We start from the raw sequence: 18698 nt of genomic DNA on the forward strand, positions 1-18698 counted from the left end.
TGTGTCAATCACAATTAAATCTGGAACGGGTTTTTCTGTAGAGGCATGAAAATTACATTTGGAGATATGATTTAAAGACAGGAATGTTTCAATTTGACACAGTTGGCTTAAACTTCTGCGTGCACGTTCATGTAACTTTCTATTGCGCAATTTGTGTATGCAAATAGAGTTGTGAAGGTTGTTTATATTGACGTAGTCTTGTAGTAGCTAATACAATCTGATAGTAACGTTAGCCTATCGTGTTCAGATGCAAAACAGGGTGTATCATATCTGTTTTTGTAAATATAATACATTAAAATAAGAATTTAATCTACTAAGGGTAAATCTCATCATAAAAATTACAATCAAACACTACAAAGTACAATAAAATAAAAAATAGTGCAGAATCTGAGTTTAGCTGGTTATGCTAATTAGTTGGCCGCCGTCCCGTGTAGTGTCTTGCAGAATTTATTCAGGATTTTTACGTTTACTGAATAGTTTTCGCTTACTTTATCGTTTTCAGTAACTGGAAAAACAGGTCCAGATGCTTTACAATAAATCCTTCAAGATATTCCACGATGAGCTGAGATGATTGACAGAGTTCATAAATACTTGACAATGCTGTTACTCTTCACAGCAGTCACCTGTGAACTGAGACAGTATCCAGTTTTCAACTTCCAGAAGGCCTATTTGAGTTAGGCCTACCTTTTAAGAACAATGTAACAATAGAAATGCGTGTAAAATCTTACACAGTAGACCAGGTCAGATACAAATACACACGTGTATTGTTCCTAATAAATCAAATTAATGCGTAATTAAATAATCTTTACGTCTTATCAATGAATGATGTATGTTTTATTAATCAGCCACTAGATGGAGGTAGCATAAGTACATTTAAATTGCCTATGTTTCTGCCCTAACTAGTGACCTGGGCCAGTTACCCGGGATAAACTGCTGCCCCTCTGTGGTAGTGTCTTGCACATTAATAGGTTATATTAGCCAATTTACAGATTCCAATTTGACGACTTACTCCATGTGACAACATGCCCCGCTATTAGGCCAACATGTGTTCAATTATCTTTTTCTTTCTTTCTCCGTAACCAACAACGGTGGAAATGTCAAATACATTTAATAATGTATTTATTAACCAGAAATTCACCTATACTGGATGATTCCCTGTCAGTGTTGGGAAGGTTACTTTGGAAATGTAATAAGTTACAGATTACAAGTTACCCTATTTAAAATGTAATAGTAGTGTAACTTTTTTAATTACTTTAATAAAGTAATGTAACTAATTACTTTTGAGTACATTTTGATTACTTTTATAAATTTCTAATGAATGTTAATTTGCAACTGTTAATCATCTTGAACCATTTTACTCCATGCAGGTTTAACCTTACAGTAGTGCTCAATACTGTCAGACTTTCATCATTCTTCATTACCTGAATTAAGATGATCACATTTGAACACATCCACCACACAATCAGACTTTAGTACTGCTTTTTACTTAGAGATTGATCTGAAGTTCAAAGCAGATTTAAAATCAAAAGAAATAGTTTATAGATACTGTTTTTAAACCAAATCTTTGCATAACTACAGGCATCTAACTGCATTTAACAATGGTTTGGGGAAAAATAGTTAATAAAAAAATAAAAGCATATACATCAACTCAAATACGGTTATCTAATAAGCATGTGTCCTATTTTGTGTACTACTCCTGAAACATTGGTGTCTTTTTGAAACACTGCTGTCTCTTTGTATATGATATGATGATAGTTTCTCAAAATAAGTAAAAAATGCTCATGAAGTGACTGTTCTAGAGATTAATTTCCATGAGGGGCGGACTGGGAAAAAAAAATAGGCTGGGAAATCTCACACTCATACACCCACAACCCATTCTGAAACATGGACAACCCTATTATTATTTTTTTGGACCTGACATGAAAAAGATTTGAATCCTTAGGTTGGGGGACTTGCAACGTAATCAAGAGTTCTCTCCTGAACTGCACATTCACTTCCATGATCCATCCATCTCTCTCATGACTTTAATACTGAAGATTTTTATTTGACTTTTACCATGTTTTGTAAGTGCAATTTTGTTTTTTTGGCAAATGAATTACCACTTGTATTTATTTTTACTACAAATTCCATAGTTAAACCACGGTTAGTGCCATACCATAGGCTACATTAATTTTCCTAAGGGTTGTGTTTTTGTATCCACTAGCTCCCCCTAAACCTATGATAAAATATGATGATTTGTCTGCTAACTTACTACTGTAACATTACAAAAGATAATAATGACGTCGTTTATACAGTATTTTGAGTGATTGCGAGCAATGTGCTGCTGCTGCTTGACTAAGTAAACAAAGACAAAACTACATTAGCATCTTTACAGATGAAACTGACCTGCACCTGAAACCCTGAACAGAAGTGTCGCTTCTCTGCTCCAGCTGTGCGCTTACACAGTTCACTCCGGTCTCTCTCTCTCGCATTGATTACTCGGAGTCTGATCCAAACCGTTCGGCGGAGGCGCGGAGAGCGCGCGAGCCCAACCATTGCCAGTCACGACTAACCGATTCATGATTTATTAGAGATTTAATTATCGAATGGCGGATTCGGAAATAATCGCTTTAGTATATTCGGCCTGCAATTATACAATAACAATATTAAAGTAGAAGGCCAAATCGTCTGCCAGGCCACCGGGAATAGTCCCGGTTCTCACGATGTCCAGTCAGCGCCTGATTTCCACAGACACGCAGAATGTGCAGGATTCATATTCAGTCTTTTTGCGGCTTAATATTTACAGACATCAGTCCATATCGGGTTGTGATTCAAGTGTACTGACCTACTTTTGATTTATTCGTCCAAAATGTGGCATATTGCGTCCGCGTTATAGGCTGAATTACATTTTTATGACTGGATCCTACGAATGTGTTTTCCGCGTCTCGGAGATTATGGGCCATATGTCTTAGTATGTGGATGTGTGTAAATAAGTAAGCTGTATGTGGATGTGTGTAAATATTCAAATGTAATCCTCTTTGTAATCGTTACAATTTTCATAAGTAACTGTAATTTAATTACTCATTTTTTCTTAGTAACTGTAACTGATTACTGTTACATTTTTTTTGTAATTAAATTACGTAACGCCGTTACATGTAACTAGTTACTCCCCAACACTGTTCCCTGTACAACAATGGAAATGTAAAATAGACTAGTTGTTTATTAGGTAGGCTATAGGCTATAGTTGATTATTTAGGTAGTAGGCCTATCCAAGACTTTCGCAGAAATTGACCTTCAATGAGTAAAATAGTCTACCCACTGGAGTAAACAGTGTGTCAAGTAAATGTAAACGTTCTGATAAAGCCCAAAATATATTTGCTGAGCACCAGAGCATTAAGTGAGCGGTAGGTTTGCATCTACAGGTGGCGGAAAAATTCCCATTTAGGAGAACAGTAGCTGCCTGCAGAGGCACAGAATCCACCCCCAATATCAGCTGCGGCACAAACGCACGTACACGAACATCCTCTTCACTTCATTTAGACTGTCGCTTGGAGTGGATATACCGGGAATGGGATCTTCAGCGAGAGCTAAGAAAAACTTTAAATTTTTCCGCGTTTATGCCCTTCAGAGACTCCTTTTTATCATGCGGGAATAACTGGGAGCAAACAAAAGCAAGAAATATTATTCCAATGTAAAGAATCGTAGTATAGCCTATAGTTGAGTGTGAAAGAAGTTTCCTGAAAAGAAATACGAATGGGATAAATTCTGTAAACCAGATTAGTCTGCATAAAAGGAATTTTAATATTCGGAACCTTTCCCTAAATCAATTTGACAGATTTGTAAAATTTGCCAAAGTATTGATTAAAATCAATGGATTCAAAAATATTTTGTTTTAATAAATAAGTAAAGTAACATTAATATACTTGTTTTAAAAGAACTGCGCGTTAAAGTGTCGTTAAGTAGGCAAAAAATAAAATAATCCAAATCATTTAGGGCCATAGTCAGTGGTATTTTAGAAGCAGATTAGTTTCCTGAAAGAGTTGCGCGTGTGTATGGAGAGTGGCGCCGACACCTGTTCATATTCACCATGGCGAAGTGGTTTAAAGATTTTCCAACGAGTTTGAAGACTGGATCCGACCGGATCCGTTCTGCTTCGGAATCGGGAACTCAGTCCCGTCCCAAACCGGTTCTGACGGTCAGTACTGGTTCGAAAGGGAGTCTGCGTAAAAATTCTGGAGCGGAAAACGGGGGCAGTGGTGGTGGTGTGGGTTCGCTGCTCCACGGGAGAAATCGTAAAAACTCGGCCATCGAGCTGGGACGGAACCACTCCAGCACCGGCTCGATAAAAGACGGGAAGATATGGGAAATTCTGATCCCTGGAAAAAGTAAGAAGAACACCAAAATGGAGGGGTTTGAAGACCATCGCACCCTGCGGACCACCAGTCTCGCTGACGCGTACACGAGCAGAATGATCAAGGTTAATGATCCAAAATCCAGTGCAGGAGGATCATCTCCAGACAGCGAGAGGGCCAAGTCACCAATCAGGACAGAAACGGTAAGTTTGAGAATGGGGCAACACCATAAAATATAAATAATCAGAATTACATCATGTACATTTTTTCTAAATGTGCAAATTAATCTCTGAAAAAAAAACACTAACCTCCTTTACTTTTAAGGTTCTTTATTGGAATTTATGGTTCCATGAAGAACCTCAAACATCCATAGAACCTTTTCATCTCTATAGATGAAAAAGGTTTAGATTTTTAAAAATGTTCTTCACACTTATGGGGGCAAATGGGTCTTTTAAGTTTTTTTAATGGTTCTTTTATTGTTCTTTTAACTTAAATGCTGGTCTACTTGCTAATGACCTGAAATAAGACCAGCTCAAACCAACTAATACCAGCATTTTAGGTTGGTTTAGGATGGGTTTTTTCAGCAGAGATAAAGGAAGAACAGCCCTGATCTGAGTGATAAAGTAGGCCCCAGAGACTGGTGTTCTTTATACTCCAGTTTTCCCAGTCATCCTGTTGACTGTGAGAGCCAGACAAATGTTTTTGTTTTGAAAATTGAGATTAATATCTCCCTTCCAGTTCTTTAATATCTTCTTCTCCCCTCCCTCAGCTCTCATCTTCTCTCTTTCGTATCTTTTTTTTGGTCCCTCCCCACATTTAATTTGATCTCCTTATATTCCCTTTTCAACGAACTGCTGTATTATAACCAGACAAGCTGAAAAGCAACAAACACAATGAGAGCCTTTTTCCTTTCCTCTCTTCCGGTCTCTTTTCCTAGTCTTCACTCTGTCTTTGTGGGAAACACACTTTTGTGTTTGCATACACACACACCCTTGCTCACAAATATGCAAAGAATACAATGTATACACAACACAATGGCTCCATCCCATTTTTCCAGTCCCTAGTGAAGGCAGTGTTTGAAGAATAATGTCACCTGATACACAGACTGTATCTTCTCCCATTTACCAACCCCTCCAGCTACATACACTTTGAACATAATAGCACAGAAATCAGAATCTCGTGAGGTCACACACACACATATTATTATGTCCAGAGGGAGAATCAGAGAAAGAAAGGGGAAATATGGGCTGGAGAATAAGCACTCTTCAGAGGAACACTCTTCAGCTATGAGATAGAATAAATAATTCCGCCCAGATGAAATTTAACTCCAGGTTTTGACTAAATGCTCTTTTTAGCTGGCTCTGCACTATTTCTGAAGTAGTTGATTGTAGAACCTCCACTTGTGACCATTTGTACCATATTATTTACAGAATATTGTAAGTTCATATAAAGTCAAGCTAAATCAATAGCACTTTTGGCATGACACTGATTACTTTGATATGTAATTTAATGTTACATTGATAAGACAACATTTATTAGCACATTAATTTAAACTTGTTCCTCCTTTTTCTAATATATATATATATATATATATATATGAGGCATGTACAATGGAATAGGGCTGATCCATAACATTAAAATACTTATATTGTTACTCACTGTTTCAGTAGTGTAGTCTCAAGCATGTTAACATTCTTTTAATGTAAAACATTGCTAACTAACCTTTTCTGTGTAGTAATATGCAATTTTATACTTTGTTACAATGACAACACAATACCCAAACCATGAAACCGCCATAAAAATTAAGAGAACAAATTTACAGCTCAAATAATAAACAAGTTTCAACAGAAGAATTCAAATAAGTGCTTTTACAAACATTTTTAGCTACACATTTCTGCTTTTAAATTCTCTAGAAATTGGTCCTATTTACCTATATTGTAAGTGCCTCACTTAAACCTCAATTTCTGCATCCTTGTCTTTTAAGAAATGAGGGACAAGTCAAAATATTTTTTGTGCTTATAAACACTACGCCACTAATGCTTTTGATTGAGCTAAACTTTTACCTAACTCTGTCACGATCGGTGTTACAGAGAACACAGGAGAGAGAACCAAGTGCGGGTATGATATTTATTCAAAGGGTAATCCAGAGGGGTAAACAGTCCAGGCAGGGTCAAAACCAGAATATCCAAACATACAAGACATGAAGACAAGGCAAGGCAAGGCAAGGCAAGGCAAGGCAAGGCAAGGCAAGGCAAGATGACAGACATGAAATAACCTCAACATTAAACAAGGACTCCGTGACTAAGACTCAGACAGACCAGGTATAAATACACAAAAGGATGATGGGGAAACAGGAGACAGGTGGGGAACAATCAATTAACTAAACAAGGAGGAAGGTGACCAAATAAGGAGACAGGAAGTGATAAATGATAAACACTGTGGGAACTGAGGACACCTTCTGGAAACCCAGGGAACACAACCCAGACACTGTGACAGTACCCCCTTTCTAAGGAGCGGCTCCCAGACGCTCCAAGACAGACACAAAACAGAGACCAGGAGGGAGGCGGACAGGTGGAGGCTCAGGGGGAGGGACGGAGGGCCAGACTAACAGAAAGGAACAGGGACCGACATTAACACAAAAACAAAAGGAAAAAAAAACAACATGAAGCCCCCCAGGGCGGAGCAGAAGACCACCACACCCTTGTGGTCAAGGCCAGAGTCCTCCAGGGCGGAGCGGAAGACCACCACGTCTGTGTAGTCAGGGCAAACGCCCCCCAGGGCGGAACGGAAGACCACCACGTCCGTGTGGTCAGAGTGGAAGCCCCCCAGGGCGGAGCAGAAGACCACCACGTCCGTGTGGTCAGAGCGGAAGCCCCCCAGGGCGGAGCAGAAGACCACCACGTCCGTGTGGTCAGAGCGGAAGCCCCCCAGGGCGGAGCAGAAGACCACCACACCCTTGTGGTCAAGGCCAGAGTCCTCCAGGGTGGAGCAGATGACCACCACGCCCCTGTGGTCGATGCCGGAGTCCAACAGGGCGGAGCAGCAGACCACCCAGTGACTTGACTTGACTCTGAAAGTTCAACGGTGACTGGCCCTGACTCCGGAAGGTCATCGGTGACTGGCCCTGACTCCGGAAGGTCATCGGTGACTGGCCCTGACTCCGGAAGGTCATCGGTGACTGGCCCTGACTCCAGAAGGTCATCGGTGACTGGCCCTGACTCCGGAGGACCAGCGGTGACTGGCCCTGACTCCGGAGGACCAGCGGTGACTGGCCCTGACTCCGGAGGACCAGCGGTGACTGGCCCTGACTCCGGAGGACCAGCGGTGACTGGCCCTGACTCTGGAGAGGTCACTGGCACCTGACTCGACTCTGGAGAGTTCACTGGCCCCTGACTCGCCTCTGGAGGGTCAACTGGAACCTGACTCGACTCTGGACTGCCTGTGGAGACTTGAGACGCCTCGGCTTCGGGCACCGCCTCTGGAACGGACTCGGGCACTGCCTCGGTCACGGCCTCGGGAGCAGTCTCGGGCACCGCATCGGGAGCGGCCTCGGACACCGCATCGGGAATGGCCTCCACCTCGGCATCGGGCACCGCCTCGGCCTCCGGAACAGCATCGGGCACCGCCTCGGCATCGGGCCCCGCCTCGGCCTCCGGAACAGCATCGGGCCCCGCCTCGGCCTCCGGAACAGCATCGGGCCCCGCCTCGGCCTCCGGAACAGCATCGGGCACCGCCTCGGCATCAGGCACCGCCTCGGCCTCCGGAATAGCATCGGGCACCGCCTCGGCATCGGGCACCGCCTCGGCCTCCGGAACAGCATCGGGCACCGCCTCGGCATCGGGCACCGCCTCGGCCTCCGGAACAGCATCGGGCACCGCCTCGGCCTCCGGAACAGCATCGGGCACCGCCTCGGCCTCCGGAACAGCATCGGGCACCGCCTCGGCCTCCGGAACAGCATCGGGCACCGCCTCGGCCTCCGGAACAGCATCGGGCACCGCCTCGGCCTCCGGAACAGCATCGGGCACCGCCTCGGCCTCCGGAACAGCATCGGGCCCCGCCTCGGCCTCCGGAACAGCATCGGGCACCGCCTCGGCCTCCGGAACAGCATCGGGCACCGCCTCGGCCTCCGGAACAGCATCGGGCACCGCCTCGGCCTCCGGAACAGCATCGGGCACCGCCTCGGCCTCCGGAACAGCATCGGGCCCCGCCTCGGCCTCCGGAACAGCATCGGGCCCCGCCTCGGCCTCCGGAACAGCATCGGGCACTGCCTCGGCATCGGGCACCGCCTCGGCATCGGGCACCGCCTCGGCCTCCGGAACAGCATCGGGCACCGCCTCGGCCTCCGGAACAGCATCGTGCACCGCCTCGGCCTCCGGAACAGCATCGGGCACCGCCTCGGCCTCCGGAACAGCATCAGGCACCGCCTCGGCCTCCGGAACAGCATCGGGCACCGCCTCGGCCTCCGGAACAGCATCGGGCACCGCCTCGGGAACGTCCTCTGGGCTTTGAGGAATGGTAGACGCCTGTCTCCTCCTCCTCCGCCCTCTATTTTGGCGAGTCGGTGACACCTTGTCTGGAGACTCAGGCGTTGAGTCGGCCATCTTGTGCTGTGGTTGCAAGCTGGCGGCCATCTTGTGCTGTGGCGCTGGGCTGGCGGCCATCTTGTGCTGTGGCGCTGGGCTGGCAGCCATCTTGTGCTGTGGCGCTGGGCTGGCGGCCAAATTGTGCTGTGGCGCTGGGCTGGCGGCCATCTTGTGCTGTGGCTCTGGGCTGGCAGCCATCTTGTGCTGTGGCTCTGGGCTGGCAGCCATCTTGTGCTGTGGCGCTGGCTCAGCAGCCATGACGTCAACCTTCTTGGGAATCTCTAGGATCTTGGACAGCGTAGCGAAATAGTCCAAGAATGAGTCAGCGGCCCTTTTGGGCGTTGGCGCTGAGCTGGCGGCCATCTTGCACCGTGACGCTGGACTCGTGATTGCCTTGGGTTGTGGTGCTGTGTTGGCGTCCATCCTGCCTCGTGGCGCTGGACTAGCGGCCATCATGGGCAGTGACGCCACTGTGGCGGACGTGCGCTTCCTCTCTCCTCTCCGTCCGCCATGGTGAGACGGTGGCTCTAATCCATCCCACACGAGCCCTGGGTCGAAGGGCGGCCCTGGTTGAGAGCGGTGCTGAGTATCCTCTCGACCCCTCCCTCCTCGGCGACCTCCTCTGGTTCCCCGGAAAACCACCAGGCGAGTTCCTTCAAATCCACTCCTCTCCCGCACTGTGGCTGGGGAGGAGACATAAGCCGACATACCGCTGGCTCTTGCAGTGACGGAGTCCTTCTGTCACGATCGGTGTTACAGAGAACACAGGAGAGAAAACCAAGTGCGGGTATGATATTTATTCAAAGGGTAATCCAGAGGGGTAAACAGTCCAGGCAGGGTCAAAACCAGAATATCCAAACATACAAGACATGAAGGCAAGGCAAGGCAAGGCAAGGCAAGGCAAGGCAAGGCAAGGCAAGGCAAGGCAAGGCAAGGCAAGGCAAGGCAAGGCAAGGCAAGGCAAGGCAAGGCAAGATGACAGACATGAAATAACCTCAACATTAAACAAGGACTCCGTGACTAAGACTCAGACAGACCAGGTATAAATACACAAAAGGATGATGGGGAAACAGGAGACAGGTGGGGAACAATCAATTAACTAAACAAGGAGGAAGGTGACCAAATAAGGAGACAGGAAGTGATAAATGATAAACACTGTGGGAACTGAGGACACCTACTGGAAACCCAGGGAACACAACCCAGACACTGTGACAAACTCCGAATATCTCTGTCCTCTTGAGGGTGTAGACGTGAACACAAATCACTGATATCTCTTTCTATTCTTCTTTTCTTCTCACTCATAATAGATCATCCTGGAGGATTATGCTGTCCCATATGATGCTGAGAAAACGAGGGAACAGAGAGAGGCTGAAAGAGAAGGAGAGAATGATGGCTACATGGAGCCTTATGATGCCCAGCTCATTATTACAGGTACACCACCTCTTCTCTTGTTTACTTCTCTTTATTCATCTAAAAAATTTCCCATACGCAGTAGATTTTCAGGGATTTAAAGGGTATGAAAAATCACGACTCCCTCTCTCCCCTCTTTGGTGGTTTCCACGGTGACAGTGTTGTGCTGGGACAATGGGTGCAGTTTCCTCTTTCTGCTTCCTGTTTCCTGTCTGTGTTTCCTTTGCCCCATTCTATGGACAGGAAGTTGACCCCTGCCGTCCCCCCAGTATGCCTGGCTATGTGAGAAAGACCCCCCCCCCCACAGCACTCCTCACTCCCCCAATCACTTCCCAGAACTCAGGAAGTGGTCGGCTAAGCCAGCCAATCACAGACTCGGTCTGACTTTCCTCTGATATTACCATTGTTTTCTCACACAATAGGCCAGACACAAAATGACAGCAAAGAAACAGTGAGTGAAGGGAGAATGATGGAGCTCTGGGCAATGTTTTGTTGATGCTGAACTTTAAATCTTGAAGAATGAATTGATGCATACATACATGGATTTTAAGATGAAAGTAAAATGTACTAAACTAAAAATGCAGTGTTATGCAATTATGGGTGAGAATGGTAGAAAATGCTATTTTTTATATACTTTTTATATTTTATATATATATATACTTTCTTTAAAAAGTCTATATACAAGATATCTATGTTTTGTGTTGTGTAATAATGTTTTGTTTTTCTCTTTTTCAGATAAAAACAAATTAAACAATTTAATTTCAGTCTAAATGTAAAATCTAATCTTAGAACCTAAACTTATGATTTGTCTTGGTATTTGTTGGTATACTACGGATTCCGCTTTGACTTAGTCATTATTTTCTGTGGTATCACTCTTTTTTAAGGGGATTAGAATAGAATAGAAAAGAATAGAATAAACTTCTATCTTGCTACTCTTTTAACAGTTATACAGTGATTTATTAGCAAAGTGTCAAACAGATGTAGGAGAAAATTCACTTGGTGTATTAAGTGAGTGACATCAGTACCATTAGCTCTAACAACTTTGCAATTACTATTAAGTACATAAAATACTTATTTAACAAATATTGCAATATTTAACACATTGGATTAGAAAAAGGTGAGAGAGTGAAAGAGAGGGAACTCATTGATGCTGACAGCTTGTTTTGCATATTTAGCATACAGGCTATTTACTTGTAAATGAAGCATCTGGATGTGCATATTACAGTAGGTAGGGATTTCTAGGGCCATCCTTTTCCACTTACAGTGAAATGAGAGTGACTAATTCAGTCCAACTTAATGAAACATTTGGAAAATGTGGGCAGTGGTTGGCTTCTCAAATGCAAGGTCCATAACAGAATGTGTTATATTATGGTTTGTAAGTGTAAGAATGTGTGGACGCTTGATAAATGTGAGACTATAGGTGCAGTCACATTTACTGTTGTTCTGCAAATATTTTGCAAAATCTAGTCAATAGGAATCCACACGATCTGGAATTTCACATGAGGCTGTAAGTTTTCACCGCACGGATTTCACAGCAGGTTCAAGTTTGTCATGCAAATTTGTATTGACTAACAGAAATCTGCATATTTTGAGACGTGAGACCGCAAAATAATCACAGCCTAAGAATAACTAGTTTACTAGTGCGATGTTCTACAAATAACTTTCTATTACTGTAATTATCCCGTGAAATCTTTTCTGGAAAGAGTTCTGATCAAACATGTAAATTTATGTCCTTATGCAGAGATTCGCCGACGAGGCTCGAAGGACTTGCTGAAAGTGTGTGTAGTGTTGAATGGGGGAGAAAGTGAGGGGTCTGGACCTCCTCAGATCTATGATGTACCATATGAGGATGTTCTGGAGGGAATTCCTTTGACCCGACCTGAATCTGACCCCAGACCACCAGCAGAGTATGAGCTGCCCTGGGAGTGGAAGAAGGAGCAGATTGTTAGGGCACTGTCAGGTAACAACAATATTAAAAGCATCTTCTTTATTTAGCATTACCTATACATAGACATAGCATAATGAGGAAAACTATTAAAGTCATTTAAAAGTTAGTTCATGTTATTAAGGAAGTTATGATGTAGCAGTTGTTCGAAACATTTGGGATAGCAGTGAAGGATCATTACTGGCAGATGCCATAATAAAAACTATGCTGGTGGTTGATGTTTCTTTCTGTGTACAGCTCAGTTTGATGGAATAGAGCGCATGTCCAAGGAAGATTCAGGTTCTCCTACTGTAAAACAGCAGACACTGAGACATAAGAGCTGGACCCCTAAAACTCTTCGACCGAATCCCCCGTCCCCGACTTCCCCTTCATCTCCCAGCATCATCCCAGACAGTGAGACACCAATAGTTGATCCCACCCTGCCCTTGGAGAAACAGAGGTGTGTGTGTGTGTGTCTGTGTCATGAAATGTGGAGATTTTATGTGGGTTACCTGAAACTCAAAGAGTAAAATGATGAAAATAAACCTGTAATGAGATTTTGTGTGCTAAAATACACAGTATATTAACAGGTATGACATAGAACATGACCACCTAGCTACTGATTATATTAGAACTCATAATAAAGGTCATCTTAACCTTACTTACATGTCTGGAACTCTATATCTTCAGGAAGAAGGTCAACACTTTGTGAATTTGCACAATAACATTGTTATAACAAAAATTTGCACACTTTATGTTTTTATTTTGTAGTATATTTTTAATAATTTATATACAATTCTGTAAGAAGTAATACTTGGTTTTGCATATATTTTATTTTATATTCGGTTTGGAATAATTAATTCAGATATTTTTTTTATATTTTAAAATGATTTCTAAAGAATCACGTGACTCTGAAGACTGGAGTAACGGCTGCTGAAAATTCAGTTGTGCCATTACAGAAAAAAAAAACATTTTTAAATGATATTTCACAATATAACAGTTTTTAATTGTATTTTTGATCAAATAATTGCAGCCTGGGTGAGCCTTAACATCTTTCAGTGATTCCAAACTTTTGATACACTACAAAATTTAAACACAAAGGGCCCAAATTTTCGTTATTAAGTCCATCCATCCATCTTCTTCCGCTTATCCGGGGCCGGGTCGCGGGGGCAGCAGTCTAAGCAGAGAACCCCAGACTTCCCTCTCCCTAGACACTTCCTCCAGCTCTTCTGGGGGGACACCGAGGCGTTCCCAGGCCAGCCGGGAGACATAGTCTCTCCAGCGTGTCCTAGGTCTTCCCCGGGGTCTCCTCCCAGTGGGACGCGCCCGGAACACCTTCCCGGGAAGGCGTCCAGGAGGCATCCGGAACAGATGCCCGAGCCACCTCAGCTGACCCCTCTCGATGTGGAGGAGCAGCGGCTCTACTCTGAGCTCCTCCAGGGTGACTGAGCTTCTCACCCTATCTCTAAGGGATCGCCCAGCCACCCTGCGGAGAAAGCTCATTTCGGCCGCCTGTATCCGGGATCTTGTCCTTTCGGTCATGACCCAAAGCTCATGACCATAGGTGAGAGTAGGAACGTAGATTGACCGGTAAATCGAGAGCTTTGCCTTGCGGCTCAGCTCTTTCTTCACCACGACAGACCGGTACATCGACCGCATTACTGCAGAAGCTGCACCGATCCGTCTGTCAATCTCCCGTTCCATCCTTCCCTCACTCGTGAACAAGACCCCAAGATACTTAAACTCCTCCACTTGAGGCAGGAACTCTCCACCAACCTGAAGTGGGCAAGCCACCCTTTTCCGACTGAGGACCATGGCCTCGGATTTGGAGGTGCTGATTCTCATCCCAGCTGCTTCACACTCGGCTGCAAACCGTCCCAGTGCATGCTGAAGGTCCTGGCTTGATGAGGCCAACACGACAACATCATCCGCAAAGAGCAGAGACGAAATCGTGTTGTCACCAAACCTGACCCCCTCCGGCCCCTGGCTGCGCCTAGAAATTCTGTCCATAAAAATCATGAACAGAACCGGCGACAAAGGGCAGCCCTGCCGGAGTCCAACACGCACCGGGAACAAGTCTGACTTACTGCTGGCAATACGAACCAAGCTCCTGCTCCAGTCGTACAGGGACCGGATAGCCCTTAGCAAAGGGCCCCGGACCCCATACTCCCGGAGCACCCTCCACAGGCCGCCGCGAGGGACACAGTCGAATGCCTTCTCCAAATCCACAAAGCACATGTGGACTGGTTGGGCAAACTCCCATGAACCCTCCAGCACCCTGTAGAGGGTATAGAGCTGGTCCAGTGTTCCACGGCCTGGATGAAAACCACACTGTTCCTCCTGAATCCGAGGTTCTACTATCGGCCGGATTCTCCTCTCCAGTACCCTGGCATAGACTTTCCCAGGGAGGCTGAGGAGTGTGATCCCCCTGTAGTTGGAACACACCCTCCGGTCCCCCTTCTTAAAAAGAGGGACCACCACCCCGGTCTGCCATCCCAGAGGCACCGTCCCCGACTGCCACGCGATGCTGCAGAGGCGTGTCAGCCAAGATAGCCCCACAACATCCAGAGACTTGAGGTACTCAGGGCGGATCTCATCCACCCCTGGTGCCTTGCCACCGAGGAGTTTCTTGACTACCTCGGTGACTTCAGCTTGGGTGATGGACGAGTCCACATCTGAGCCCTCAGCCTCTGCTTCCTCAATGGAAGACGTGACAGCGGGATTGAGGAGATCCTCGAAGTATTCCTTCCACCGTCCAACGACATCCCCAGTTGAGGTCAACAGCTCCCCACCTCTACTGTAAACAGCGTTGGTAGGGCACTGCTTCCCTCTCCTGAGGCGCCGGACGGTTTGCCAGAATCTCTTCGAGGCTGACCGATAGTCCTTCTCCATGGCCTCACCGAACTCCTCCCAGGCCCGAGTTTTTGCCTCCACAACCACCCGGGCTGTAGTCCGCTTGGCCTGCCGGTACCTGTCAGCTGCCTCAGGAGTCCCACAAGCCAACCAGGCCCGATAGGACTCCTTCTTCAGCTTGACGGCATCCCTTACTTCCGGTGTCCACCACCGGGTTCGGGGATTGCCACCTCGACAGGCACCGGAAACCTTACGGCCACAGCTCCGAGCGGCCGCTTCGACAATGGAGGTGGAGAACATGGTCCACTCGGACTCAATATCTCCAGCCTCCCTCGGGATCCGGTCGAAGCTCTGCCGGAGGTGGGAGTTGAAGATCTTTCTGACAGGAGACTCGGCCAAACGTTCCCAGCAGACCCTCACAGTACGTTTGGGTCTGTCGAGTCTGTCCAGCTTCCTCCCCCGCCATCGGATCCAACTCACCACCAGGTGGTGATCGGTTGACAGCTCCGCCCCTCTCTTCACCCGAGTGTCCAAGACATACGGCCGGAGGTCGGATGAAACGACCACAAAGTCGATCATCGACCTACGGCCTAGGGTGTCCTGGTGCCACGTGTACTGATGGACACCCTTATGCTTGAACATGGTGTTCGTTATGGACAAGCTGTAACTAGCACAGAAGTCCAATAACTGAACACCGCTCGGGTTCAGATCAGGGGGGCCGTTCCTCCCAATCACGCCCCTCCAGGTGTCACTGTCGTTGCCCACGTGGGCGTTGAAGTCCCCCAGTAAAATGACGGAGTCCCCAGTCGGAGCACTTTCCAGCACCCCTCCCAGAGACTCCAAGAAGGCCGGGTACTCTGCACTGCCGTTCGGCCCGTAGGCACAAACGACAGTGAGAGACCTATCCCCGACCCGAAGGCGCAGGGAAGCGACCCTCTCGTTCACCGGGGTAAACTCCAACACATGGCAGCTGAGCTGGGGGGCTATAAGCAAACCCACACCAGCCCGCCGCCTCTCACCATGGGCAACTCCAGAGTGGTGAAGAGTCCATCCTCTCTCGAGGAGTGTGGTTCCAGAGCCCAAGCTGTGCGTAGAGGTGAGCCCGACTATCGCTAGTCGGAACCTATCAACCTCACGCACAATCTCGGGCTCCTTCCCCGCCAGTGAGGTGACGTTCCACGTCCCTAGAGCTAGTTTCCGTGTCCAGGGATCGGGCTGTCGAGGCCCCCGCCTTCGACTGCCGCCCGATTGTCTAAGCACCGGCCCCTTACGGTCCCTCCTGTAGGTGGTGAGCCCACGGGAAGGTGGCCCCACGTCGCTCCTTCGGGCTGAGCCCGGCCGGACCCCGTGGGGAGAGGCCCGGCCACCAGGCGCTCGCATACGAGCCCCAACCCCGGGCCTGGCTCCAGGGTGGGGCCCCGGCTGCGCCATACCGGGCGACGTCACGGTCCTTAGATTTAGTCTTCTCATAAGGGGGTTCTGAACCGCTCTTAGTCTGACCCGTCGCCTAGGACCTGTTTGCCTTGGGAGACCCTACCAGGGGCATATAGCCCCGGACAACATAGCTCCTAGGGTCATTCGGGTACTCAAACCCCTCCACCACGTTAAGGTGGCAGTTCAAGGAGGGGTTCGTTATTAAGTTTATTATACAATTGTATTTGTTATTATTATTATTATTATTATTATTATTAAGTCTTGCATACTCAAAAGTAAATATTTGGTCATCATTTTCCAACCCTTGTGTCATTTCAAACATGTATGAATTTCTTTTTTCTGTGGAAAACTGAAGATATTCTGAAAATAGTTTTTGTCCATTCAGTGAAAGTTAGTGGGGTCCTCAACAACACTGGACCCCATTGTCCTTTCACTTTATGGACAAAAACAATGAGACATTTTTCCAAATTCCAAATAAAGTCATACATTTTCATTTTTATTATGAAATAATATGAGTTATGAGTTATGAGTTTTAGTTTGAAAATGTTGCTTTAACACTAAAAAATTTTGTACAGTTGTTCAACTTTCTCAATGCGTCCTAATTCTCTTCTTATACATTTTATACCTTCTGTAATCTTATTACATAATTGTACTGTGTAGAATTGAAAATCTCCTCCCTTTTCCCGTCTCTGTCTCTCTCTCTAGCTGGTATCATGGCAGTGTGAGTCGTCAGGAGGCGGAGGCTCAGCTGCAGCACTGTAGGGAGGCCAGCTTTCTGGTGCGAGACAGCGAATCAGCTACCAGCAAATACTCCATCGCCCTCAAGTAAGTGCATGCTTGTGTATCTCTGAAATCAAGAGAACACGAAATGAGTTAGTTAGCAGTCCTGAAGTGCTGACGTAGATGATATAAGATCCTTATTTCCCTCTCTCAACAGGACGAGTCAAGGATGTGTGCATATCATCGTAGCGCAGACAAAAGAATGCGGCTACACACTGGAAAAAAGCAGCTGTGTGCTCCCAAGCATCCCAGAAGTGGTGCACCACTACTGTACCCAGCGCCTACCTTTCACCGGGGCAGAACACATGACATTACAGCACCCTGTGCCACGCACACATTAAACACACACACACACACACGCTGAACTTCTACATATTCACAGCGTTCTCTGGTGTAAAAACATGAATGTACAATACAGTGGTGCCTTCCAATCACATGCCATCAAAACAGCTTAAAATTCTGTGTCTTATTGTACGTATGTAGATATGCCCATGGAAAGGAGTAATTGAATAAGTGGAATTTTATGTATGTGCTTTCGCCCCTTTGAAAACTGGGTTTTACTCACTAGAAAGACCAAAGGAGAAAATATATTTGACAAAAACTGTAGTTTAAATGCAACAGTTAACGTAATGTGTATCTGTTGCAGACTTCTCTTTTATTATTCCCTCATTCCTTGTTTGAGCGCGCTGGGACTGCAGCCTCACAAGTTCATTCCCAATCATGTTACTGATCTAATTTTGTGCCTGAAGGAGTGAATTGCTCCTAAACTCCCCCTGCTGGCGGAAGTGACAAACTGCAACTTTCCCTGGAGAGACAAATTTTACTCCCTTTAACAGTGACTGAATTTAAGTGGCCACAATCTGCACAGTTTATTTTTTAAGGATCCGTAGTATAGATTCAGTTTAGAATTATAGTTGATTTCTCATATTAATTTATCTTCTAAGAAAAATAAAATCACTTCATCACACATTGGCAGTTCCTGGATAGCTGGGGTTAGATCATTAGTTCGGATCAATACAGCAAATTGAAGCTGGCTCGTTCATCAGATAAATGAGTCATTGCCATTGATTGGCTAATGTTCTTGTCTGTACGTGATGAAACTTTCTATTGATTGGTTAGAGTTTGGGAATAGTGGGATGTCGAACGGATTTACTGACCGAATGTGGTATCATTCTCTGGGTGATGAAGTTACATGTAATGTATGTCTTTTTGTTTAAAGGTAACAGGTTCCATTTTAATCTTAAAGGATGCTAAATTTGATTATTGTTTAATCTAGAAATGTGATGGAAAAAAGCATGTTCACTGAAGATTTTGCCTTTGTACAATGTAAGACTGTGCAAAGCCTGAAATAAAGCAGATGATGCTAAATTTGTTAAATCTTTG

The 18698-nt window shown here is 45.8% G+C and overlaps 1 protein-coding gene across 1 annotated transcript; it reads left to right on the forward strand.

Annotated features, from left to right (window-relative positions):
• The first annotated feature begins 3898 nt into the window (after positions 1-3898).
• LOC132102977 (SH2 domain-containing adapter protein E-like) lies at positions 3899-18468 on the forward strand. Its single transcript, XM_059507741.1, has 6 exons — positions 3899-4534; positions 10222-10345; positions 12066-12284; positions 12507-12708; positions 17241-17360; positions 17473-18468. The coding sequence occupies exons 1-6, from the start codon at positions 4067-4069 to the stop codon at positions 17654-17656; spliced, it is 1317 nt and encodes a 438-aa protein (XP_059363724.1). The 5' UTR covers positions 3899-4066; the 3' UTR covers positions 17657-18468.
• The last annotated feature ends 230 nt before the right edge of the window (positions 18469-18698 follow it).

Source organism: Carassius carassius, chromosome 24, assembly GCF_963082965.1.
Source record: "Carassius carassius chromosome 24, fCarCar2.1, whole genome shotgun sequence".
In the NCBI taxonomy this organism is placed as follows: Eukaryota; Metazoa; Chordata; class Actinopteri; order Cypriniformes; family Cyprinidae; genus Carassius; species Carassius carassius.

What these genes read in the sequence shown, in the direction of transcription:
- LOC132102977 (XM_059507741.1), top strand. Translation starts at nt 4,067, where the DNA reads ATGGCGAAGTGGTTTAAAGATTTTCCAACGAGTTTGAAGACTGGATCC. An exon ending in TGCCCAGCTCATTATTACAG is followed by an intron (nt 10,346 to 12,065) that starts GTACACCACCTC and finishes GTCCTTATGCAG; the next exon opens with AGATTCGCCGACGAGGCTCG. An exon ending in AAATACTCCATCGCCCTCAA is followed by an intron (nt 17,361 to 17,472) that starts GTAAGTGCATGC and finishes CTCTCTCAACAG; the next exon opens with GACGAGTCAAGGATGTGTGC.